The sequence below is a fragment of the Mustelus asterias genome, chromosome 2 (assembly GCF_964213995.1).
Source record: "Mustelus asterias chromosome 2, sMusAst1.hap1.1, whole genome shotgun sequence".
In the NCBI taxonomy this organism is placed as follows: domain Eukaryota; kingdom Metazoa; phylum Chordata; class Chondrichthyes; order Carcharhiniformes; family Triakidae; genus Mustelus; species Mustelus asterias.
Genome location: NC_135802.1, coordinates 160,109,841 through 160,137,153, shown reverse-complemented (window position 1 = coordinate 160,137,153; position 27,313 = coordinate 160,109,841). Strand labels below are relative to the sequence as shown.

The window sequence follows — 27,313 nt, the reverse complement described above, 5'->3', positions numbered from 1 at the left end:
TCACTTGCTCTCACATTTACTCTGCCTCACGCTCTGCCTCGTGTGCGCGCACTCCTTTGTGTGATTTTGTAGTCCCGCTGCAGTGAACACGCACACACACCTGTGCCCTTAACTTGTCTGCTTTATTTGTTATATTCCTTGCATTGAAGTATATACCCTTGAGCACTGCGAAACTCTCTTATTTTCTATCTTTTGTTTTCTCTGCCTTCCACACTCTTACTGAAAATCCTTCCCAGTAGGACTATCAAACTTCCCAGCAAGAATATTGGTCCAGGCTCCATTAAGGTACAAAGTCTTTGGCTTGTACAGGTCCCATCTCCGGCAGAATCAGTCCCAATATCCGAGGAATCTGAATCCCTCTTTTCTACACCGAGCCATGTATTCATGAGCTCTAACCCATTTCTATGCTCATTAGTGTGTGGCACTGGTAGTAATCCGGTGACTACCTCTGAGGTTCTGCGTTTTAATGGCTTAGCTAGTTACCTAAAATTTCCTTTCAGGAGCTCACCCCTCTTTCTATCTATGATTACCAATGTGAAGTAAAACCTCTGGCTGTTCACCCTGCTGTTTAAAAATATTCTGCAACTGCTCTGTGATATCTTTGGCCCTGGCACCAGGAAGGCATCCTCCAATCCCTGAGTCATATCTACATTGCAGAAATGTCTGTCTATTCCCCTAAATGTTGAATTCCCTACCACCATTCCTTTTCCATTCTTCTTTCTTCCCGCAGTGCAGCTGAGCCACCTGTGGTGCCCCAAACTTGGCCCTTGCTGCACTCCCTTGAGCAACTGGCATCCAAAATGCAAAGCTGATTCAAGAGCAAGATGGACTCAGAGGGCTCCTGCATTACCTGCCTTGTCTGCCGAGACTTTCTTGTGGCCACCCATTCCCCTTCTGCCTGCACACTCCTAATCTGTAGTGTGACCACCTCCCTAAATGTGCTTCCCATGTGGTCCATTGGGTTGCTGATGTGTCACATGACTCCAGCCACCGCTTGAATTCCAAAATCCAGAGCCATGTTTCTGCAGCTAGTGACAGTTTCCTGCACGTGTCATTCTGGGCCACGTGAAATGTCTGTGACTCCCCACATCCCACAAGATGGGCATTCCATGTGGCTGAGCTGCCCTCCCTATAAGCTTACTTCATCAAATTAGTTACTTAAGAGTGATGTAAAACTTTTTTGTTTTTCTATTATCCAGCCAATTAAACAACTGTGTTAATTAATTTTTCAGTTAACTAATTTTGATTAATAAACCAGAGAGGTTTTAGTACCGATACTATAAAAACCTTAATACTAATAAAACCTTCAGTTACTGATAAATTGTGCCAGTTCTTAAGCAAAGCAAGCAAAATACTCACCGGCAAATCACTTACTGTGCCATCACATGTGATTTTCTACAAATCTAGTCAGACTGAGACTCACAACCAGTACCATGTCTGTTCTCTGTCCCTCCCCATCCCTTTGTTCTTTTAAGGCTCCATTTCCGCTGGAAGTCTCGCTCCCTCTCACGCTCTTTGAAGCCTCCACGTTTGCTCTCAACCTCAACCCCTCTCTCACGGGGTGGCACGGTAATACAGTGGTTAATACTGCTGCCTCACAGCACCAGGGACCTGGGTTCGATTCCCGGCTTGGGTCACTGTCTGTGTGGAGTTTGCACGTTCTTTCCGTGTCTGCGTGGGTTTCCTCCGGGTGCTCCGGTTTCCTCCCACAGTCTGAAAGATGTGCTGGTTAGGTGCGTTGACCCGAACAGACGCCGGAGTGTGGCGACTAGGGGAATTTCACAGTAACTTAATTGCAGTATTAATGTAAGCCCTACTTGTGACTAATAAATAAACTTTACTTTGCTTTATTTACGTTTTGAAGCCTCCAGATCTGCTGGAAGTCTCGCCCCCATTTTGTCTACTGCACAGTAATAGCAGGCAGCATTTGGACACTGAATATTAATTAGGAAAATAATGTTAAGGAATATGCTCAATTTGATGCGTGCCAAAGCGGATATGAATATCTACTTAATAAGATGAATAAATTAATTTTCAGTAGTCTGCCACTCAAAAGTTGCTGCTACAGAGCTATGAGAGAAAGGGCACGCTTGCTGTAGAGGAGAAAGAATTGGAAAACAAAATTTCTGTGCCAGAGGAAAGAAATGAGAACCACCATTATTCTATCCTCTGCTGGCACTGTTTTAGAGATGAGAGGATAAAATTAACATTTTAAATTATTGAAGTTAAGGTACAGACCAGAGAGCATTCTCAAGTACTCGAGAGAAAACTGAGAATCTGTTCCTGACCTTGCATTGGGCTGATTGCAAAGATATGGAAAAGTCATGGTGGGAATGGAAGAGGTAATTATATTGTGAACCAGAGGGAAGTGAAGGTCGCATGCGCAAACAGAAGTGCTCAACAAAATGGTCAGATAATCTGTGTTTGGCCTCAGTGCAGAAAAAACCACATTATGAGCCATAAACACAGTATTCACAATTGGAGGATGTATATGTCAATTTCTGTCTCACTTGGAAGATTTTTCTGGAGCTTTGGACAGTGAATATTGGAGGAGGCATATAGTTCGGTGTAACACGGCAACAGAGACCAGGGGAAGCACAGCTGAAGATACAGTTGATAGTGTGGGCAAGCATATCCTGGAGAAAATGGTCCCTCCAGAGAGCAAAGAATGAGAGGGAGAGACAAAGTGTGCTTGAGGACTAGACTGTTTCTTTGAAGTATTTTTTTTCTTCTATTTACCAAATTTGTCGTCTTGTTTTGTGTTTGTGGGTCTGTCTTGTGCTTTTTGCTCAACATTCTTGTATAATCTAACCGTTTTCCAGTGGAAGGTGTGCAGGTCATTTAATTCATTAGGTCTTGGGAATCAGTTCCTTTTTTTTCACTTTCCATTTGTCCTAGCTGTACTAAAATACTAAATGATTGTTGTTCCAGTTACGATGATGGGTTACATCTGAAACATTGATTTTGATGTTTCTCTTTCTGTATGCCAGCTAACCTGCTATGTATCTTTGGCATTTTATTGAACATTGCAACTCTTGTTATTTTCTAGTTGTTACAGTAGGTCATTATAAATGCCACCGCCTCCTCCTAAGTTGTAGGTTATCCTCCACGGTGGAGTCAAAGTTACCAAAACATGTACTGGAATACACTTCTAGCTGAATGTAATTTAACAATTTGTCAACCTGATTTCATTCTGCTAAGTTCATGAGGCAATACTTATTTCCATTTTGTGCTTTCGTGAGAAAATGTTGAGTGACCTAGTTCTTGTGTGATTATAGTTTTTTTTTTCTCTTGAGGGATGAGCATTCAAGCAGATTAAATTTAGACTTTGAAAAATTGCTCAGAGGAATTAATCTATGTGCTGTAAATATTAATTTAAAAGTTACACAATCTGAAGTCCATTGTGCTACAATTAAACTGGACTTAGATTTCCAGTCAATTTTATGAAAAAATATCTTTAAATAAATGGCCTAAGCCAGGTCAACACAAGAGAAATGTACTACTTCAGAATTTTCTGCAATGGTGGCTTTCAAATCTGATTTTGCTTTTTAAAGCGTAGTCACAGTTCAGCAGATTCAAATGTGGATGAAGTCCAATATTATTGTGCAGAGGGATTGCTACTGAGCATCGCTGCTAGGCCGTGCTAACTTTGTGCTACTGCATGTTCTTTTAATCTTCATTATGTACACGTGGAATAAAATCGCAAGGTACTTGCCAACTCTTTATCTGGTTTCTGCCATGTATTTTTAAGTTTCAAATGTAAGCAAATGTTGAGAAGAAAGCGGAAATCAAAAACAAAAAAGAAATGCATACGTTGTTTCTGAGGAAGCAGGATTTTTTATTTTTGTTCATGGGATATTGGCATCCTTGGCTAGACCAGCATTTATTGCTTGAGAAGGTGGTGGTGCACTGCTGCCTTGAATTGCTGCAGTCCATCTGTTGTGGGAACGCCCACGCTACTGTTGGGGAGTTCCAGGATTTTTGACCCAGCGACAGCGATGGAACGGCGATATAGTTCCAACTCAGAATGGTGTGTGACTTGGAGGGAAACTTGCAGGTGGTGACGATGTCCCCTTGTATTTGCTGCTATTGTCCTTCTAGGCCATAGAGGTCACTGGTTTGGAAGATGCTGTCAAAAGTGAGTTGCTGCAATGTATATTGTAGATGGTACCATGTTGCTGCTGTTGGTGGTGGAGGGAGTGAATGCTGAAGTTGGTGGTTAGGGTGCTACTGCTTTCTGAACTTGGTCAAGCACATCATGACGGAGCTGAAGAATAATATGCCTTCAAGTCCTTCAAAGGGTTTCAAGTTCTCTCCTAAGGGAAAGATGTTCTGTTTTGTTCTCAGTTGCTTTGTCTTCGATGGTGTTAAGCTTCTTGGATGTTGTTGGAGCTGCACTCATCCAGGTAAGTGGAGAATATTCCATTTACAGTCCTGACTTGTGCCTGTAGCTGCTAGGCAGGCTTTGGGGAGTCAGGAGAGGAGTTATTTGCCAAAGAATTCCCAGCTTCTGACCTACTCTTGGAGGCACATTATTTATATGGCTGGACCATTTCAGTTTTTGGTTAATGGTAATTTACAGGATATTAAGAGTAGGGGATTCAGCAGCGGTAATGCCATTGACTGAACAAAGAGTGGTGGTTAGATTCTCTCTTGTTGGAACTGGTCAATGCCTGGTACTTAAATGGCAAGTGACATTGGCATCACACATCAGCCCAAGCCGGGGTATCGTCCATGTCTTTCTGCATTTGGACGTGGACTGCTTCTGTATCTTATGGAGTCACAAATGCTGCTGAACATTGTGCAATCATCCGTGCACATCCCTACTTTTGACCTTATGATGGAAGGAAGGGCAACGATGAAGCAGCTAAAGATGGTTAGTCTATGACACTGCCCTGAGGAACTCCTGCAGTGATGTCCTGGAGCTGAGATGATTGAATTCCCAACTGCCACAATCGTTTTCCTTTGTGCCAGGTATGACTCGAACCAATGGACAGTTTTCCTCAATTACCATTGATTCCAGTTTTTTTAGGGCTCCTTGATGCCCCACAAATGCAGCCTTGATGTCAAGGGCAATCACTCTCGCCTTACCTTTTGAGTTAATCTTTTTTGTCCATTTTTGAACCAAGGTCCGGAGCTGTGTGGCTCTGCTGGAACCTAAACCAAGCATCGGTGCGCAGGTTATTGCTAAGTAAGTGCTGCTTGATAGCACTGGTGATGATCCCTTCCATCATTTTACTGATGATCAAGAGTAGACTAATGGGGCAGTAATTGACCGGGTTGGATTTAATAGCTAAATGCAGAAGTTGAGAAGCTGATTTTGCAATAATAAATATTGATAGGACTATTCAAACCATCCTTCATGTGAAGGAACCAACAAGGAAAAATGTATTTGTCTTCATCCTCATCACTCTACCTACCGTAGAGGTATCTGTCGATGACAGTATCGGTAGCAGTGATCACTGCACTGGAGGCGAGTTGCTCGCTACAGGATTCCTAGCCTCCTCCTGCAGCCACAGTATTTATATGGCTAGTCCAGTTCAGTTTCTGGTCAATGGTAATCTCCAAGATGTTGATAGTGGGGGGATTCAGTGATGGAAATGCTAATGAATGTCAATAGGAGATGATTAGATTTCCTCTTGTTGGAGACGGTCATTGCCTGGCACTTGTGTGGCGTGAATATTACTTACCGCTTATCATCCTATGCTAGAATATTGTGTGGATTTGCTATATACGAACATGGACTGCTTCAGTATCTGAGGACTCGTGAATGATGCTGAACATTGTGCAATCATCCACTAACATCCCTGCTTCTGACCTCATGATGGAGGAAAGGTCATTGATGAAACAGCTGAAGATGATTAGGCCTATGACACTACCCTGAAGAACAATTGCATCAATGTTTTGGGACTGAGATGATTGACCGCTAACAACCACAAACGTTTACTTTTCTGCTAAGTATGACTGAGTTTTCCTGATTCCTGTCGACTTCACATTTTCCAGGGCTTCTGTTGCCTTGATGTTAAGGTCAGCCACTCATTTCACTCCTTGAGTCCAGCTCTTTTGTCCATGTTTGGACTAAGGCTGTGACGAGGTCAGGAGTTGAGTGGCTGTGGTGGAACTCGATCTGTGCATCAGTGAATGAGTATTGCTGAGTAAATGCAGCTTGATAATACTGTCAATGACACATTCCATTGTTTTGCTGATGATCGAGATTATGCCTGGTGCTGCTCCTGCCATGACCTCCTGCACGCTTCATTAAACCAGGGTTGATCTCCTAGTTTAATGTTACCTGATGGCCTACAACATCTCTTGGAGGCCCAGTTTTAAGATGCTAGATCTGTTTATCCCATTTTGTTGTACTACACAACATGATAGTGGCTATTCTCAATGTGAAGACAGGACTTCATTTCTACAAGGACAATGTGCGACAGGTAGATTGGTGACATGGGAGGTGGTCTGTTTACATCACTGTGACCTTTTCAGGAGTGTTCATGTAAGAACACTGGGTAAGCACAGAACTAGGCTCAGTTGTGACGCTGCTTACAATGAAATTCTGTGCTGGCACTTTAAAGACTAGTGAATGAAAGATGATGGAATGTTTTCTGGGAACATAAATTATCTTGTTTTCTTAATTAACGTTCCTTTTTCTTAAGGTTGTGGATACTTCCATTGATGAGTCAAGCCTCACAGGAGAGACTTCCCCATGTTCAAAATCAACGACCCCACAGTCAGCAGCTACTAATGGCGACCTCACATCCAGAAACAATATTGCTTTCATGGGCACATTGGTGAGATGTGGCAGAGCTAAGGTAATTTTAAGTTAAATTCATAATTCTACTCTGTTTAGCATGAAGATGTAGGAATGTGGTTTGATCAGGTAGTTCTGTTAAATATTGATTATTGAAATAAGAATTCTTTAGAACATTGCTGTGTGGCTTACAATTTGATTTCCTCTGCACCATCATTTTCCTCAATGTAATGGCATATATTGTGTGTCCTCTGGACTGATTTGCATTGGAAATACATTATTACATATAAAGTTACATATAAAATACATATAACTTCTAATATTTGTGTGGTTTTGCAGGGTATTGTGATAGGAACGGGGGAAAACTCTGAATTTGGAGAGGTTTTTAAAATGATGCAAGCCGAAGAAGTAAGTTTTTTGAACTAGTCATTTTGGTATTCTTCATGATAACTGATGTTTATAAATTACAATATTGAGTTTTTCGATTGAGATAGCATGGGGTATAGGCTGAGAGTGATAGTTTCGTAAATACAAACCTTCAAGATTATTAGTTGAAAGCTTCTGGCTTTTGATACTGAAAGGCTACGTTAATAAGTTTCTTCAGGTTGACAAGTTCCTGCACTACAGACATACTTCAACAGGTAGATGTTTGTTTCACCAAGAATATCATACACAGAAGTAATCTATAGATTCATTAGTCTAGCATATATTTATTTAACTCTTACAGCTGTCATTGTCAAGGAATTCTGTACCATAGACTAGGATTTTATATCTTCACATTGCACAGTGAACATCAACTATAATAGTAAGAATGTTACTGAAAAGTTAGGTGCACTTTTATTGCTGAAACACTGAGAAATATATACTTACTATTTGAATTATATGCAAAATTATGTAATGTGCTTCACGTAATTTATTTATTCTTCCTTTTCTCTCCATCTCTACTGTTCGATTAGCATTGTGCAACAATTTTTTAATCATTTCTTTAGCTTTTTAATCTAATTTCCTTTTGTTTGTTTTCTACTGTTTTCAGAGCCGAGACTATCTCACTAAAAATCAGTTTCTATTGTAGATGATACTTTAGAAAGGTCTCAGTGACAAGTCATTTTTTCAACATAATTTTTGGATTGCTTAGGAGAACTGGGTTGAGATAATTCATTGATGAACTCTTGAAACACTTATTTTGCATTTAATCTGTTATTTTAGCAGCTTATTAAAAGGTTCTAATGGGCAATATCATTAGAATATAATGCAACAGCTACTCCACATCAGCTAGACAAACTGTTTAATATGCTGAGGCTTTCCATAAAATGAAATGCATGACAATTGTGTTCTGTCAATGTATAATAGTGCCATTGTAAAAGTGATAATAAGGACCTAATAGCAGGTAAATATTTTTATGGTGTATTTTATGAAGTAAAATTGAATGCAAGGGGGTAGAAATAGTTGCTCTGCAGAGGGCATTTAAGTGTCACATATAGGCCAGACCATGTAAGGACAGCAGGTTTCCTTCCCTATAGGACATTAGTGAACCAGATGAATTCGTATGACAATGATTTCATGGTCTTCATTAGACTTTTAATTCCAGATTTTTATTGAATTCATATTTCATCATTTGCCGTGGTGAGATTCGAACCCTGGTTCCTGAGCATTGCCCTGGGTCTCTGGATTGCCAGTCCAATGACAATACTGCTACACCACTGCCTACTCCACAAAATATAGGTCATTTCATTTGAACTGAAGTTGTTAATCTAATGGAAGTACGCCATGCTGTGATGTGCTATTAAGCATTCCATTCGGGTGAACAGACCTGCTTTGTTTTGAGGCTAAAAACCTTTCACTGAGAAATTTTGGAAACTTTCTTTGGGAGATTTTTTAATGTCTTTCCCTCTTGAACAGCCGGCTGAAGAACGAGGGAACTATTGCTACTGGGAGAGGTGCAAGAAGTCACAACGTGACTGTTCATTTGATCGTGCATGTCCTTTTGGGGTGGAAGTACTTCATCTTCACTTGGCACCTCTTCCCAATTGCAGAGGCTCAGTGATAAAGACCCATGTCATGTTTCCATGCACTGCCACTTTGGGGAGTGCAGCGCTTGGATCTGAGATTGAAAGGGTGGATGGGGGAGGAAACCGTTTTAAAATTAAGTTATCATTGACTTCAACAGGTTGCACTGCATTGCAAAGCATTTTCTTATATTTCCAATTTGTTTGCTTCTTGAGGCCCCCAAAACACCTCTACAGAAAAGCATGGACTTGCTTGGAAAACAACTTTCACTGTATTCTTTTGGCATTATAGGTAAGAAGAAGAATTTGGATTTAAAATTGTATCAGTTTGCTCTTGCGCTGTTGAGCTCTAGTTCGTCTTGCGATGGGACTTTTCCCGTGTCACCTTCTGAAGTGAAATGTGGAATGCAAAACAAAATCATCAGTTTAAATACAGAAAGAATGTAGCAATTCAGTTAGATTTGTTAAGTACTAAACTTTAAATGTTTAAAGCATTACAAAATACTGCTTCCCCTATTATTTAAGGGTGCTGTGCTTATTTATCAGGTAATTAACACGACAGCAAAAATTTATTGTAGCACATGGCTAAACTAATAACCAAGAGTTTAACTGTATTCGAGCTCAATTTGACTCTTTTGATTTTAGCAGATGTTAGCTCCCTCCACCTCCTACACAATTGAAGATTTCCCATTGTGTGTTCCTTAGATTTTTCCTATTGGGCAGGATTTTCCAGCCCTGAGACCGGCAGGCACTGTCATGGCTGGGATAGGAAAATTTGGACAGCTGCTAAAAGTTAATGACTCTACCCATTTTCCTCAGTGGTGATGCACACTGCTGGCGGGACTGGAAAATCCTGGCCATTGTGTGCAAGGAGTAATGTACTGTTCAAATTTTACAATTCTTTACTCTTACAAATTAAAGTGCAGATTTCAGGACTTGCAATTTAGAATGTTTGTGGAAGATTTATTTTGTTCGTTTAGGTTAAGAACATAAGAACATAAGAAATAGGAGCAGGAGTAGGCCATCTAGTCCCTCGAGCCTGCCCCGCCATTCAATAAGATCATGGCTGATCTGAAGTGGATCAGTTCCACTTACCCACCTGATCCCTATAACCCCTAATCCCCTTACCGATCAGGAATCCCTCTATCCGTGATTTAAACATATTCAACGAGGTAGCCTCCACCACTTCAGTGGGCAGAGAATTCCAGAGATTCACCACCCTCTGAGAGAAGAAGTTCCTCCTCAACTCTGTCCTAAACTGACCCCCCTTTATTTTGAGGCTGTGCCCTCTAGTCCTAGCTTCCTTTCTAAGTAGAAAGAATCTCTCCATCTCTACCCTATCCAGCCCCTTCATTATCTTATAGGTCTCTATAAGATCCCCCCTCAGCCTTCTAAATTCCAACGAATACAAACCCAATCTGCTCAGTCTCTCCTCATAATCAACACCCCTCATCTCTGGTATCAACCTGGTGAACCTTCTCTGACTCCCTCCAAGGCCAATATATCCTTCCGCAAATAAGGGGACCAATACTGCACACAGTATTCCAGCTGCGGCCTCACCAATGCCCTGTACAGATGCAGAAAGACACCTCTGCTTTTATATTCTATCCCCCTTGCGATATTGGCCAACATCCCATTTGCCTTCTTGATCACCTGTTGCACCTGCAGACTGGGTTTTTGCGTCTCATGCACAAGGACCCCCAGGTCCCTCTGCACAGCGACATGTTGTAATTTCTTTCCATTTAGATAATAATCCAGTTTGCTATTATTTCTTCCAAAGTGAATAACCTCGCATTTGTTAATGTTATACTCCATCTGCCAGATCCTCGCCCACTCACTCAGCCTGTCCAAATCTCTCTGCAGACCTTCTACACCCTCCACACGATTCACTTTTCCACTTATCTTTGTGTCATCTGCAAACTTTGTTACCCTACACTCAGTCCCCTCCTCCAGATCATCTATATAAATGGTAAATAGTTGAGGCCCCAGTACCGATCCCTGCGGCACGCCACTAGTTCCCATCCACCAACCAGAAAAGCACCCATTTATTCCGACTCTCTGCTTCCTGTCGGATAGCCAATCCCCAATCCACGCTAACACCCTACCCCCAACTCCGTGTGACCCAATCTTCTTCAGCAACCTTTTGTGAGGCACCTTACCAAACGCCTTTCGGAAATCCAAAAACACCGCATCCACCGGTTCCCCTCCGTCAACCGCACTAGTCACATCTTCATAAAAATCCAACAAGTTCGTCAAGCACGACTTTCCCCTCATGAATCCATGCTGCGTCTGCTTAATCAAACCATTTTTATCCAGATGGCCTGCTATTTCTTCTTTAATGATGGATTCCAGCATTTTCCCAACTACAGACGTTAAGCTAACCGGCCTGTAGTTACCCGCCTTTTGTCTATTTCCTTTTTTAAACAGCGGCGTAACATTAGCTGTTTTCCAATCCGCCGGCACTACCCCAGAATCCAACGAATTTTGATAAATAACCACTAACGCATCCGCTATTACCTCTGACATTTCTTTCAGTACCCTGGGATGCATTCCATCCGGGCCCGGGGACTTGTCCACCTTCAGTCCCATTAGTCTACCAAGCACTGCCTCCCTGGTAACATTAATTGTATTGAGTACATCTCCTACCAACTCTCTATCGTTAATATTTGGTAAACTATTTGTGTCTTCCACCGTGAAGACCGACACAAAAAACTTCTTTAAAGTTTCAACCATTTCCTAATTTCCCACTATTAAATCCCCCCTCTCGTCCTCCAAGGGTCCAACATTCACTCTAGCCACTCTATTCCTTTTTATATATTTATAAAAGCTTTTACTATCATTTTTTATATTTAGAGCTTGCCTAGCTTCATAACCTATCTTTCCTTTCTTTATCGCTTTCTTAGTCGTTCTTTGTTGTTTCTTAAAGTTTTCCCAATCTTCCGATTCTCCACTATTTTTGGCCACTCTGTACGCATCGGTCTTTAATTTAATACTCTCCTTAATTTCCTTCGTTATCCACGGCTGGTTATCCCTTTTCTTACAACCCTTCTTTATCACCGGAATATATTGTTGCTGAGGTTGCTCACAGTTTTGTATGTGGAGTCCAAAATCTTCAATAAAGGTAGTCTGAATAGATTCAAGAAGCTGTGCACGCACTGAGAAAGTCTAAGCTTTGTTAAGACATTTGAAAAAGACTTTGATCCTGCAAGAGTCCCAGAAGCTGTTATTTATTTTCAAACTGGAATGGCTTGCCAGAAAGAAACTTGCATATATTAAAAAAAGTCAATTTCAAATAGAAGTGGGATATGCTGTGAAAACCAATAGGATAGTATTGCGACTACGAGAGGGCTAATCTAATAGTTTGTCATTCGTGAATTATGATCAGTGCCGTAATTGAAATTTAAATCTTATTTCACCGAGATAATATATTCCATTTGTACCACACACACACTAATCCAGTTGGGGCATAATATTTAATGACGCACTACAATGCAGTTTGAATGCCACGTGAGGTTACAATATATTTGTGATGAGCCTTACGTTTTAAGATGTCCATAATCTGTGAATTTTCAGTATTTCTCTAACCAGCATCTCTCTGAAATACAAAACATATTTCATGGTAAAGCATCATCACGTATATTCCTTTAAAAAAAACAGGAATGTTGAATCTATTTGTAGATCACATCCTCACTCCGACCATCTCCAAGTTGCACTGGCTTTCCTTGCCATTTCAAAAGTTTAATCCTATCTTTGAAATTCCTCAATGCCTTCACACTTCCTTTGATGCTTCATGCTATCGTTACCCTCACACATATCCTTCACTCCACTGATATTGCCCCCTTATTAGTTATTTGGTCAGTCACTACACCGTGTTCCTCTGGATGCCGTGCCTAGTCCTCTCTGCTTTGCCACTTCCACTCCTGCTACCTGCCTCCCTGCATTTATTTTTAACAACTTAAAATTCTTCTCCAAAACAAAAGTGAGGTACTGCGGATGCTGGAAATCTGAAGTAAAAACAGAAAATGCTGGAAATGCCCAATTGGTCAAGCAGCATCTATGGAGAGATACAGGGTTAACATTTCAGGTTGATAAGCTTCCATTAGAATCTTCAATTGCTTAAAATCCTTCTCTTTGACTTTGCTTTTAGTTTTCTCGCTGGCCTTCTCTATTTCCCCCTTTCCCTTCCTGCACAGCATCTACTATTTTGTCTTTCACTGTTAAGTACTTTGAGTCATCTTCCAGCATGTGAAGACCACGATAGAAATAGCTGTTGTTGATGGAGTGTTAATGTACAAATTATTTTAATTACAATCAAACTATGTGCAAATTCCTAACGTGTTTAATTTAATTTTAGAGTGCTTAAATATTAATAGAAATTGTCAGTATGTTGCATATGGTACCCTGGAATTATAAAAGTTACGGTTTTCCAAATCACTATTTTGGCTGACTAAATGCAATGTATTCTGCTGTTGTAGGTGTTATTATGCTGGTTGGTTGGCTACAGGGGAAACACATTCTTGATATGTTCACTATTGGTGTGAGGTGAGTTAAGTCTTATATCTTTTAAAGGAAAAGCATATAAATATTTGAATCAGGGAACACAGGGCTATAGGGAGTGTGAAGTTAGAATAAAATAAAGAACTTGGACTTTTAACTGCATTTCCTGACTTTGTCCTATAGTGCTTTACATTCAATGAAGTACTATTATTATAAAGTAGAAACATGGCAACCAATATGTACACAGTGAAGTTCCTAGCGATGAGACAAAAGAACAAGTCATCTGTTTTGATAATATTAGTTGAGAGTTAAATGTTGGCCAATGCACCAGGAAATCTCCCTAGCCCTTTCTCGTTTAATATGTTTAAGTCCACCTCAGAGTGTAGACTGGGCCTCAATTTTATGTCCCATTCAACAAGTGGCATCTCTGACAGTTCACCACTCCCTCCGCACTAAATATCAGCCTAGTTTATGTGTTAAAGTCTTTAGACTGAGCCTTGAACCCACAATCTTCTAACTCAGGCATGATTGCTACTATTGAGCCAAGTCTGACACACAGCAAAGAGCCAGTACAGCAAAGAGCCAATACAACACAATGGGCTGAAAAACAGCAAACTCTGCAATAAAATGGACTGCCCTCCTTCCTTTATTGTTTAGTTCCTTTTAGTACCTTGTAACGCAGCAAGTTAAAGGTGACTTGATGCTATCCATGGCTAGAGTTTAGCACAAAACACTTGTTGTAAACTTTACTTCATGTTTTAGCTTTATCGAACATCTTTAAAATCAAGTGCTGCAGATATCTATAGCTATTTTAATTTACCTGTTTATTTTAGCTTGGCTGTTGCTGCTATTCCAGAGGGTTTGCCCATTGTAGTGACAGTAACGTTGGCCCTTGGTGTGATGAGAATGGTAAAGAAGAGAGCCATTGTGAAGAAACTCCCAATCGTGGAAACTCTTGGTAACGCGAGAGAGAAATGTTGTCATACTTTTTAAATTACATTTTTACCTTGTAAAATTGTTGCATAATAAATATTGGGTGATTGAAAACTTGATATAAATATATTAATTGTGTTATAAAGTGGAATAAGGTTACTAAATTGCTGGTTTATTAAAATAAAATAATTGTTAAAGTATTGTATTGCTGTATGCCATTTATCCTTAACTAATTTATATTCTTAGGTTGTTGCAATGTAATATGCTCTGATAAAACTGGAACATTAACAAAGAATGAAATGACAGTGACTCACATTTATACTTCAGACGGGCAGCATGCTGAGGTGAGAAATATTTCATTGTGTCTTGAAGTTGCTGCTAAATGACATGTACAATATATAAAGTATATGTTATTCTCTACTAACCGATCCTTTGGCAACATGATACAAAGTCCATATGTTTTATGATGCCTGAAATCAACATGGAAATGCAGCATTAGGAGCTAATTGATTTTCTGTCATTTTAGATATGTCATATTGAAGGTTTGCAGTTCAATAAAGTGAGCCAAAATAAATAGACTTGATTATACTGGATATCCTTGATGTTATGAGAGAATCAGCTGAATATCTCAAACCTGTTTCCATAGTTATTTTCTAAGAGGGCAATCATTCACAGTCACAATGGAAACCTGATGCAACTCTTGAGATTGTCCAATTTTAACTTTCAAACGTTAATGAACACTAAAAATTGAAATGCTTTCTGCAATCTTTTTTGAGTTGAACAGAGAATTGAGAACCCTAAAAGATGTTTAATGGTAAACTAAACTAGTTTTCATCATTGTTCATTGACTACACTACTCCTGCAGCATGTTGTGCGATTTGGCCAAACTAGCTCGTATAAATGTAATGTTTGTGGTAAAATGTGTTTGTGCAATTTTGTGTGACTTTTCTTTAATTCTTTATCCAGTAAAGTGCTTTTTTTCTTAGCTGTTCTATTTGGTTTGTCTCGTAGGTTACTGGTGTTGGTTATAATAGATACGGAGAGGTAATAATGGATGGCGAGGTGATTCATGGCTTCTCTAAGTCACCAATAACTAAAATTGTGGAGGTACAAAAATTTTTGACACATCTGTTTAAAAAATCTGAATAAATGTCTTGCATAATGCGTACCATATAACACATTCAAATTAATTTTTCATCTGTTTTACTGTGAAAATGTTTACTGTGTAGTTACACATCCACTTTTATTTTTTGCAGGCTGGCTGTGTATGTAATGATGCCGTTATTCAAAATGACACATTAATGGGACAACCCACTGAGGGAGCTTTGATTGCTTTTGCCATGAAGGTGAATGTTTGAGAACTCACTGACCCAGTATATTCAGACATTGTTCAGGCAGAATATTAATTGGCATTTCTTCATTCTCCTCTTCAAAATGTTCATGGTTTTCAACAAAGCAAGGAAGAAAAACAGTAAATGTTGGAAATATTCAGCTGGTCTGGCAGACTCTAGAGGGAGAAACAGAGGTTATAGGCACGATTTTACAAAAAAATTTCTAATTGTCGGACAAGAGAGAAAACAGCAGTGCAATTTACACCAATTGATTTAGGGAGGGTGCGGCTGGTGGTGGAGCCTAACCTCACTGGTAAAGCCAGCTGCAGACTGCTCAGGGCATCATTATGCAGGCGTCTTGATCTTTTGCCACCACCCACCATTGGCGGCAATGTAACCCTACTTAACGGCAGCGTGGATCGTCAGCATTGGGACCCACCTGATGAAATGACCCCCTCCGCGACCCACCCACACTGTACATCTGTCCCTTTGCCAGCCTCCCCTGTCTGCGATCATGCCTTTGCTGGTTTCTCCCTGCCTGTCTATCACACCACCTCGCATACCCAGCCCTGCCAATCACCCACCCCCCACCAATCATCTCTCCTGCTGTTCATCCCCCATCTGCGGACCAGCCCCCACCCCGTCTCCGCCCCCACGCAGAGCTCCACCCCAGCCTCCCCCTGTCATAGCCCCACCCTCGGGCTCCACCCCCACTCAGCCCCCACCTCCTTGGCACTGTCCGGCCATATTGAATCATGACAATATTCAAACTGGCTTCGCACCCAAAAAGCACACAAAGCCGATCCCCCCTGGCAGTACAGTGCCGGGTATGTTGCATGCAGCGCAAGAACAGGTGAACCTGATTTTTTTCCCCACACGCAACCGTACCACCTCGCCACATGATTGATGGGCACGACAAGGTCATAAGATCGTGGCCCATGTTTCAGGTCAGTGACCTGCTGAGTAGTTCCTATATTTTCCGGTTTTATTTCTGTTTCCCAGCATCTTTGATATTTTGCATTTGTACAAAGGATTGTCTGGATTGCTTTAGTCTAATTTAGGAGTCAAACATATGAAGCATCACTGAGATGACCAAGCATTTTTTGCCTAACAGATCTGTTCACCCATCATTCCTGTGCTTTCAACACTGGCTCACTGCTTCCTATCTCTAATTTCCTCTAGAGAAAACGCTGGAAAATTTCAGCAGGTCTGGCAGCATCTGTAAGGGGAGAAAAGAGCTGACGTTTCGAGTCCAGGTGACGCTTTGTCATCTGGATCAGTTTTGACAAAGGGTCATCTGGACTCGAAACATCAGCGCTTTTCTCTCCTTACAGATGCTGCCAGACCTGCTGAGATTTTCCAGTGTTTTCACTTTTGGTTTCAGATTCCAGCATCCACAGTAATTTGCTTTTATCTAATTTCCTCTATCTGCACAAGGTCTGACATCTCTGTGCATCTTCAATTTAGGCACTTGGGCCTTGGGCACTCCAGATTTTAATTACTCCAGCATCGGTGGTTGTGCCTTTGGCTGCCTCAGCCGTAACCTCAGGAGTTCCCTCACCATCTCTGTCTTCTTGAAGACGATCCTTAATGCCTACTTCTTTGACCAAGCTTTTGGCTAACATCCCTAATATTTCCTTGTGTGGCTCGATGTCAAATTTGATTTGATTTCCTATGAAGTGCCTTGGAGTGCTAAATAAATGCAAGTTGTTGTTGAAAAATAACCACAACTCCACTTAAACACTGAAAGCAGAATTATCTATTGCATGTGTTGTATCCATGAAATGTGACAGACTTGTTTTTGTGCCACTGCACCCAAGTAGCAATTTTCAAATTACGGAAATTATGATAGCATGGTAGGGATGCCAGTTTGGTTACTGAAATTTTTGAAACCATTCAGAAAATTCCAATTCTGTTTATTGAAGTAACTGGTCATTCAAAGCAGTAAAAACAAGTGCTATTATGCGGATATCTAATTTAATAATGTACACTTACATGCTAGTCTGCATTTTTATCTAATTTCCAGTTCTCTCTCTAAGGACTTTATGTCTATAATTTTCATACAGAATGGACAGTTTTAAAACATTAAAATCCGTTGATTTGACTGTCAAATGTTTTTCTCTCATTGGAGTGTTTTTTGAATGCAATTTCTATGTCAACGTGTGTAGAGATAGGCAGGCTGTGATTGCAACTTTGGTTTGCTTTGATGCTGTGAAGGTTGTATAATCTTCTTGTCAATTCCTTTATGACTGTATTTCAGAATGTTAATAATGAGAATGCATGTCCCAATGCCTAATGAATTATGTACTTTTTAATTAAGGGGATATAATAGGTGGGTACTTTGTCAAATAAAATATAGTACTTAAAAAGGTTGGTATGAGGATGAAAGTTCAATTTTAAGTAATTCATTAAAAGTCAGCTTTAATCTTTAGTGTAAAAATAAACTGCGAACGAGGAATTATTTATAAAGTTCATGTATTAAATTTAACCCTAGTTATTTTAGATACCTTTAGACTATAACTCTTCCCCCCCCCCCCCCAAGTCCTCACCATCATGTTTATCCAATGTATTTACATTATGCTACCCCTTTTCTTCTGCTGTCACCCCTTTGCCAAGTCCCTGACTTTACTGATTAGAAGAGTCCAGCTTTTGAGAGTACAGCTTTAAGTGCTGTGCAGGTTTTAAGGATGACGCCACAGTCAAACCTTCCCAGTCTCCCTATGTTTATTGGGTTTTGGCAGGCTCTCACTGCGATGGCAGTCCTGACTTTGTCTTTGTTTTGTGCAGTGATTTACATAATTGACTTCTGTGCCTTCTATGCAATATTGTTGGATTTGTAGGTATTTTAATGTTATAACGGCTTTGACTGGGGTTATTAAACTGCTGATTTTTTTTCTTTCTTTGATGACTAGCCTGGCCCCGACTCCAACCTTTGCTAGCCATAGGGTGTTTTTAGGAATGGGCTGCTCTGAATTTCAAACGACTAGAAATGTTTTTTTTAAAAAACTTGTTCTGGCTAAGAGTTTAATTTTTTAGCTCACCCCTACCAGGTCCTTTGACTCTGCACTGTGTGGGTATTCAAACTGATCCATGATCTTATGGAGTCCAAAGTTACACAGTGGAGTTTTCTGCTTTCTGATTGCAATTCTGCTATGTAACTTCTCTCGGTCAACCTCCCTCTGTGTGTAAGCTTCAGATGTTTTCATGTGTGGTCAAAATGTTGCTCCCTAAATTTTCCAGTTTTTGAATTTCTGTCCCAGCTTTTTTTGGGGTTCTGAGTTTTTCCAAGAGCTGCCACCATGTTGTACTTTCAGCAGGTCTCATGAAGAGTTTGAGTCATGTATGGGTTGAAATTTCGCTGTCCAGTCCACAACGCCCACTGTCTCAGGGCATGTGTCTCTTTCCATCACGTTGTGGGCAGTACACTACCTAGTTCCATATTAACCCTTGCTATCCCAGATACCCTTGTACTACTTCAAACTCACCATGTGCTTTACCTTACGTCTGGACTATTTTTAAAAGCTTGGGTCCTGATGTGAAAAATGAAAACGCATCATTAAATACAATGGATGGGGCTGTTGTAATTTTTTCCCCTCTTCCTTTTTTTGCTGGGGTACTGTTTCAGGTGGTGCTTTTAAATCACTGCACAAAACAAATCCAACAATATTGCATAGAAGGCACAGAAGTCAATTATGTAAATCACTGCACAATCACCTCAACCCAAACGACCATTATTTATATTCAAGTCTGGAAATTAAGTGGCAGCAATCGGTTGTCTACGGAGCATTATAACCAAGACAATGCTATCCGTGCGTGATCTTCATGTGCTCATATATTTAGAATAATGGTCATGTCCTGACCAGTTTTTCTTCCCCTAGCCCAGCAGCGCTTTGCCCTTGTTTGAGGAAACAATCTAAGTATCAAGCCCTGATAAGAATGCAACTGTGTAATTAGTGCATGCTATACAGATGTGAGTCATTGGCCTTTGAAGCTGATAAAAGCTCCCTAGAATTTGTGGCGAGTTTGTGTATTGTTTATCTCACAAAAAACAGATAAAGGAATTGTATAACTGAAGCACAGTTTTGTTACTTGGCTAAGATATATTATGAAGATAAATATGGTGATGTATGTTAATCAATATAATGGAGCACTTTGCTGCAATGACATTTTGTCTGACAATTCAGTGCAGCTTTGTACTGAGTTTACACTATTGAATTAAAACAGATAAGTTTTCGTGTGTCCTGTTAACTCTGTTATGCTTCAGGCAATTGTCTCCAGGAATTCATTTAGAGCATTTATTAAGTTTCTTTCTGTGGCAATTTGGTAATCCTGCACAGTAGATTAATGATGTTTTTTCTTATTGCACATCATTAATGAGTAGCTGTAAAATTAATTCCATCAAATTTAATTTCACTTTGATATTGTTAAGAGATATTTAGATCAATTTAATGTAGAAGAATCTCTGAGTCTTTCTGGGAGTTTAATGCTTTTAATTTTATTAATAATTCATTAGTAAAAGATTAGCCTTCACAGAAAATATGCTCAACTTTGGTAAAAGCAAAATAATGTGAATGCTGGAACTCCAGAGTGAAAATAAAATTTTGGAAATAGTCAGGACTGGGAGCATCTGTAGAGAGAGAAAGCGAGGATTACATTTTGAGAGGGTGGTGCTGCGGGGGGAGGGGGGTGGCTGTCCTGGCGGATGAATCCCAGAAGGAAAGTCACTGGAAGTCAGCATGCTCCATACCAGGCCAGTCTGCAACTCTAACATAGCTGTGGGCAGGCTAAATTGGGGAGGGGGGGGGGGGGGGTGGGGGGGGTGGGGGGGGGGGGGTCCATCTCTTAGGAGCTGCTAGGCAATTGGATTGGCCGATTGCTTCAGCCTGTCCTGGCAGTGCCAAGAGCTCTGTCATGGGTGCTGCCAGGGCTGCACTCATTCCCAAGAAGATCCAATGGATCCCAAAATGAGGCAAGTCCAGGGTATTGGGAGGGAGAAGGTGGGGTGGTGGGCTTTGGGGGCAAACAGATAGGTATGATAAAACGGGGGAATACTATCTGAGTGGGGATGCCTTCTGCTGATACACAAAGCACCCTCCCTCCTTTTAAAAACTTTCAAGCCCTGCCCAACTGCCCATGCCAACCATATTATGGCATCAGCAGCATATTATCAGGGTCAATTGGCTTACTAACAGCTGAACTCACCCATAATAATTTATTTAGGGTGGCACGGTGGCACAGTGGTTAGCACTGCTGCCTCACAGTGCCAGGGACCCGGGTTCAATTCCTGACTTGGGTCACTGTCTGTATGGAGTCTGCACGTTCCCCGTGTCTGTGTGGGTTTCCTCTGGGTGCTCCGGTTTCCTCCCACGGTCCGAAAGACGTGCTGGTTAGGTGCATTGGCCATGCTAAATTCTCCCTCAGTGTACCCGACCAGGTGCTGGAATGTGGCGGCTAGGGGGTTTTCACAGTAACTTCATTGCAATGTTAATGTATGCCTACTTGTGACACTAATAAATAAACTTCAAACTTTATTTACAGGTTGGCTGCCAATTTTGGCTCACCTATCATGGGGGAGCTCAGGGTGGATGGGAATCTTGTGTGCTGGGCATCTGACTCACTGCCCCAAACCAAAAACATCCTAGCTGAGGCACTTAAAATTCAGCCTGCAGTTAATGTTTCAAATCAAATATGACTCTTCTTGTGACTCTTTGAAACTCTGTTTCTCTTTCCACACAGGTGTTTCCAGACTTCTGAGTATTTCCAGCACTTTGTTTTTACTCAATGTTGATATTAATGATTTAAATGCATAGTATGCATGACCATGAAACCATTGTCAATTGTTGTAAAATCCCATCAGGTTTACTAGTATCTTTCAGGGAAAAAAAATCTGTCCTGCTTGTGGTTAACTCTTTAATGACGTAGCAAGCCACTCAATTCAAGGGCAATTGACAATGGACAATAAATGCAGGCCCAGCTAGTGACACCCACATCCCATGAAAGAATAAAAAATATAGTTTTGCGAGGCAGATGAATCATCACTGTAGGGAATTGTCAATGTCTGAGATTAACATGGACAGTTTTCTCCTTGTGGAGCTCAGACTTATTTGCGACAGTCCTGCATTGAGATTTATTGACTTGAAATCAAATCTTTAAAAGAGTTATTGGTTTCACTGCTTCATTCAGTTTCAAACACTTAGGATGTGTTTTCATGGTTATCTCATGGTTATGACAATAAGATATCGTGGCTTCATTGCCCAGTAGTTTATTTGCGATAACAGGATGGAAAATTAGCAAGCACTTATCAACTGACTTTAGTTAAGGATGCACATTTTTCACAAGTTGTGTGAAGCTACGGAATTCATCCTTTCCTAAGATCAATGAACAATGTTATAAAATTTATCGATAAATTTTACAAACCTTCCCTTCAGCTTTATGGATTCTTTGCAGCTAATGCAAAATGTATGGGATTCTGTGGGAATTAAGACTGTTGCCAAATGTTGTAAATTTATAGCAGTTTTCCTTTGCCGCACCTTTTTCTGGAGATCGCAAACCCTGCTGAGTAACATTTCTACATATGGTAGCCTCTGGTCTTGTACAAGTGTTTGTTGTAGTTTCTGCTTGAGCTAGACAGTGAGTATTATTAATTACATGGGCTGTAATTGAGCTTAAATCTGTACCTACCCAATGTTTGTACATGGTTAGGCTTGCATGGAAAATGGATTCGGAACCAAGAACTGTGGTTGCTATTCCTCTATTTTGTCCAGGGGGCAAGTGTTTAAGTGGGACTCCAGGCAGCTGCTATTACAGCATAGACAAGGGATCGAACTTGGGAGCTGCCTTAGTTTGTGTGGCTCAGTAGCGCACTATGGGATTCACTTAACCACTAAGACATATCAGTTAAGAGGTTTTCTTTTATCATTTCTTGTTGAGTTTCTCTCCTTCCCTCTCCTGAATGTATTGATTAACTTGGTGGGGTATATAGTTCCACTGTTCATCCTTTGGCATCTTGATTAATAAGTGGTCTGGGGTTATAGGGGAAAGGCAGGAGAATGGGGATGACAAAAATATCAGCCATGATTGAGTGGTGGAGCAGACTCGATTAGGGAGGGGGGCACATAAAGATTTGGCATAGAGAAGGCTTCCGTGGTCTGGGAATGTGGAGGTAATAAGTCAGTTAGCTGCTCGGAGAGTGTGCCAGCTAGCTGACCATGGGTCCTTATCTGAAGTATCGCAACTCTGGTACAGTCACCCTTTGTTATTTGTGATGTGGAGATGCCGGCGTTGGACTGGGGTGGGAAGAAGTCCCACAACACCAGATTAAAGTCCAACAGGTTCCAAATAAACCTGTTGGACTTTAATTTTGTTATTTGTGTTTCAGCCTTGATGGTGATTGCTATCAGACTTTTCATTTCTCTTGGATGAGAAATCATAGTTAGCCACAGTCATATTTTATCCGGTGTCCAAGTGTGCGCACAGGTGGCTCAGCAATTTCACAAGGTACCATATAATATTTGCAGTGTTAAAATCCATGGGATTGATTAAAGAGTCACAGGCTTCAAGGATCCAAGTTTTCTAAGGGGCAGAGATCATAGTGGGTCCTTGGCTTTATTAATAATTATTATTATTAATAGAGGCATAAGCTACAAAGCATGGAGATAATATTAGATCTTTATAAAACACTGGTTAGCCTTCAGCTGGAGTATTGTGTTCAGTTTTGGGTAGCACACTCTAGAATCATAGAAACCCTACAGTGCAGAAGGAGGCCATTCGGCCCATCGAGTCTGCACCGACCACAATCCCACCCAGGCCCTACCCCCACATATTTTACCCACTAACCCCTCTAACCTGCGCATCCCAGGACTCTAAGGGGCAATTTTTTTAACCTGGCCAATCAACCTAACCCACACATCTTTGGACTGTGGGAGGAAACCGGAGGAAACTCACGCAGACACGAGGAGAATGTGCAAACTCCACACAGACAGTGACCCGAGCCGGGAATCGAACCCGGGACCCTGGAGCTGTGAAGCAGCAGTGCTAACCACTGTGCTACCGTGCCGCCCTAGTAGGGCGGCACGGTAGGAAGTGTGATGATTCTTAGAGATGGTGCAGAAAAGAATGGTATCAGGGATGTAGGACATCTGTTACATGGAGTGACTAGAAAACCTAATATTGCTCTTTTTGGAGTAGAGAAAGTTAAGGGGACGTTTAGTAGAAGTGTTCAGAGAACTTAGATTGATGGTACAAATCATAGAAAATGTTTGCAAAATGAAACCACTTGGCCCATCATGCCTGTGTTAGTTATTGAAGAGCTGTCTAGCCTAATTCACCTCGCTGTACTTGATCCATAGCTCTGTAGATCATGACTCTTAATGTAATTGATAAAAGAGCCAGATGTGACTTGAGGAAACTTCTTTTTGGCAGTGCATTGTGGTCTGGAGATCATTGCCTGAAAGTCAGTGAAATCAGATTCAATAGAAATGTTGAAAATAAATTGGATAAATATTTGAAGGGAAAACATTCACAGGACTCTGGGGAAAGAACAGGGAAGTGGGACTAATTAGATAGCTGTTCCAAAGAGCGGTTCAGGCACAATGAGTCGAATGCTCTCCTTCTGTATTGTATTTTAAAATGATTAGACCATTTACTAAATTAAACTAAATACACAAGGACAAGTGAATAATGTTTTTCAATTTTTTCATGGTACAATGAGCAAGGAAGCGTGGATTGATTTGAGCCAAATTTATTGACTCTACCAGGTTGTGAATTGTACGTTGCACAATTTGTCTCATTATTCATATCTCTGTTTTAATTCACTTAATTCGCTCGGAGATAAATCTTAAATAAAAATAGAGAATGCTGGAAGTGAACAGCAACTTCATTATCATTATGATTCAAAGGTGCTTGTACAGTTATGCTTATGTACCTAGAAAAAAGTACTTAAGTGATTGTCTTGTTTTTTTTTCCTCTTAGATGGGTCTGGAAGGTCTCAAACAAGATTATGTGAGACGAGCTGAACATCCGTTTACCTCAGAACAGAAATGGATGGCTGTCAAGTGTGTTCACAGAGTTCAGCAGGTTAAACATACTTTATTCCAGACAACACTCAATCAAACCATTGTACTAACTAAAGAATCAGTCTATTCAACATTCTATTATGGAGGCAGCCATAATGCCTGTTGTTTCATGGTTTAGACTTCCATCCAGTGGTCAAATTAATTTTAACTACTCTTCTTTGGCAGTCCCTCGGGGTCGAGGATGACTTGTTTTAACTATTATGCTTTATGTAAATAGCAATACTTTCCCCATCTACCTCACAAAAGAGTCTCATTTGTAGACAGTAGCAAAGGGTATTGTTGCTGGACTAGCACAGCAGAGACCCGGGGTAATGCCCTGGGTTCGAATCCCACCATGGCAGATGGTGAAATTTGAATTGAATAAAAATCTGGAATTAAAAGTGTAATGATGATCATGAAACCATTGCCGATTGTCATAAAGACTGGTTCACGAATGCCCTTTAGGGAAGGAAACCTGTCATCCTTACCTGGTCTGGCCTACATATGACTCCATATCCACATCAATGTGATTGACTCAGGATGGGCAATAAATGTTGGCCCAGCCAGCAATGCCCACATCCCATGAACAGGGAAAAATACACATTGTAGTAATCCTGTGGTTTGTACTTGCTTTTTTATTATGTTTTTGGATTTTATTCTGTAAAACTCTATAGTAATTAATTAGGATTGTAGAGAGAAGACAAACAAATATAAAGAAAGAGCTTAAATTTATGTAACGTTTTTGACAGCACAGCCTGTTCTCGAGTGCATGTTAGCCATTTAAATACTTGTAAAGTGTCATATGTAGGTAAATGTGATAATGTAGGTAAAACAGCAACCAGCTTGTGCACAAGATGGTTCTGCAAATAACCATGAATTAACAATCATGTGAACTGTTTGGTGGAGTTGGTTGAAGGGTAAATGTCGCGACACCAGAAAATCTCCACTGCATTGTTTTGATTAGTACCAAGGCATCTTTTGTATCTCATCTGAAAACTATGACAGTGCAGCACTCCCTCAAAATATCAGTGCCAGCCAAAATTATGTGCTCAGGTTCTGGAGTGGGCTCTTGATCCCAAAATATTGTGACTCCATGGTATCACTGCTGACACCTAAAAACATTTCCCATTTCCCACTCCCCACCTAGCTGATGAAAAAGAAAGGTTTCTCCCTGCTTTAAGAAACTAAATTGGGAAGATCTTTTTCAAAGTGTTGTATTTAATGATGCATTGCCTTATTTGTAGTTTTGGATTTTGAGGTGCAATAGTGTGATAAGAATTTTCAAAGTGATAGTGGAACAGATAGGATTTGAGCATAAAAAATATTGGAAATGATGTAAATATTGTTTGGATTCAATACTGCAGGTTTCAATTTTGGAGTGGAATTGTTTTATTGCAAACCAGGATCATTGTTTCTCCATTACCCGTGAAAGGAGTGGGCAATGAATCAAGTCATTTGCAGCTATAATGTAATTCTCAGTGAAAACGCTGCAGGGCTTGATTTCTTTTAAAAATCTTTATTCCAATAACAATATAGATCTACTTATGTGGTATATGCTCATATAGTTTAGTGCACTCTATAACCTGGCCTTTTAGCATAATTTTAAAATTATTTCCTTGTATTCAGCAATAAAATAAGCTTGGGCAGAAATACAAGGAAATAATTTCCTTGGTCTGTAGTTTCTGTGAAGGATCAGCTTTCATTGCGTGTAATGGCTGAAGCTGAATATCGCTCTTCTCCTCCCTTTATTTCTGGTGCTCCAAGTTCTGCATTTTTTGGGGGGTTCATCAAAATTTATCACATTTTAGACTCAATCTCAAATCGCCAGAATTGTATGAGGCAAACTTTGACAGCAGTACTAATTGGAAACAAACTATTAACATTAAATCAGAGGAACTGAAGTTGCAGTTACCACTTACAGGAGATTTTGGTCTTGAATATAATTGCAGAGACCTAGTTATGATTCCTATTTCCGTTTCCTGCCCCCATTTGTCCAGATTGGCAGAAAAACTATAGGCAAAAGATCCTTGGGGTGATCAACGGCAGTCAAAGAATTGGCGGTTAGAGCATTGGGGTGATGTTGATCACAGGGAGATTGGGAATTGTTGGGGGTGGTGCATGGAGTGGATCCTAGCACAGTTTGGGATTGGAGGGAGTAGGGTGAAGTAGATGATGGGGCGAGCTGGAGATTGCATTTAGACGAGCAGGGGAGATTGATAGCAAAGCGAGTTGTGGGAGGGTGCCAATTGTGGAGATTGGGGGGTTGGGAAGGAGGAGGTGGCTGATTGTGAAGTGGGGCAAGAGAGAGAGGCCACAAGCGGGAGAAGAAAGGCCAAACATTTGCTTGGATGGCTGGGAATCTGCTCCATCAGGTTCACAATGAGTGCTGTGAAAAGTCATTGTCATCTTCAGCAGTGGCTGCGTTTCCTGACCTCTGGGACCCTGTGGCAGGTGGTAAGTGTCCAATCTCTTCCAAGAAGGAACACGCACACACCTTGCAACCTGTCACCATAGGAAGGAGGAAATGTGTTTGTGGTTTTTAGGATTTGCATATTGACTGAAGTATAGCACGTTGTTTCATGACTCAAGCAGCATGTCAACAAAGGTATTTTCAATTGTCATTTTTTAAACACTTGACTGTTGAAGTAAAGTTACTTTTTAAGACTGCTGTAAGCACTCAAGCATACAAAATCTGGCTGAGTTAGGTTGGTTGTTTAGCTCATAGTGACATTGAGAATTAAT

At 40.6% G+C, this 27,313-nt stretch overlaps 1 protein-coding gene across 1 annotated transcript in view; it reads left to right on the top strand.

The window, feature by feature from the left end:
* The window catches only part of atp2c1 (ATPase secretory pathway Ca2+ transporting 1), an 85,664-nt gene that overhangs the window by 38,591 nt on the left and 19,760 nt on the right, over window positions 1-27,313 (top strand). Inside the window, exons 8-16 of the mRNA XM_078199766.1 lie at window positions 6,657-6,812; window positions 7,091-7,159; window positions 8,974-9,049; window positions 13,233-13,299; window positions 14,088-14,212; window positions 14,434-14,531; window positions 15,199-15,294; window positions 15,444-15,533; window positions 24,489-24,593. Of these exons, the coding sequence (XP_078055892.1) occupies window positions 6,657-6,812; window positions 7,091-7,159; window positions 8,974-9,049; window positions 13,233-13,299; window positions 14,088-14,212; window positions 14,434-14,531; window positions 15,199-15,294; window positions 15,444-15,533; window positions 24,489-24,593 (882 nt within the window). The remainder of the gene's footprint in view (window positions 1-6,656; window positions 6,813-7,090; window positions 7,160-8,973; window positions 9,050-13,232; window positions 13,300-14,087; window positions 14,213-14,433; window positions 14,532-15,198; window positions 15,295-15,443; window positions 15,534-24,488; window positions 24,594-27,313) is intronic.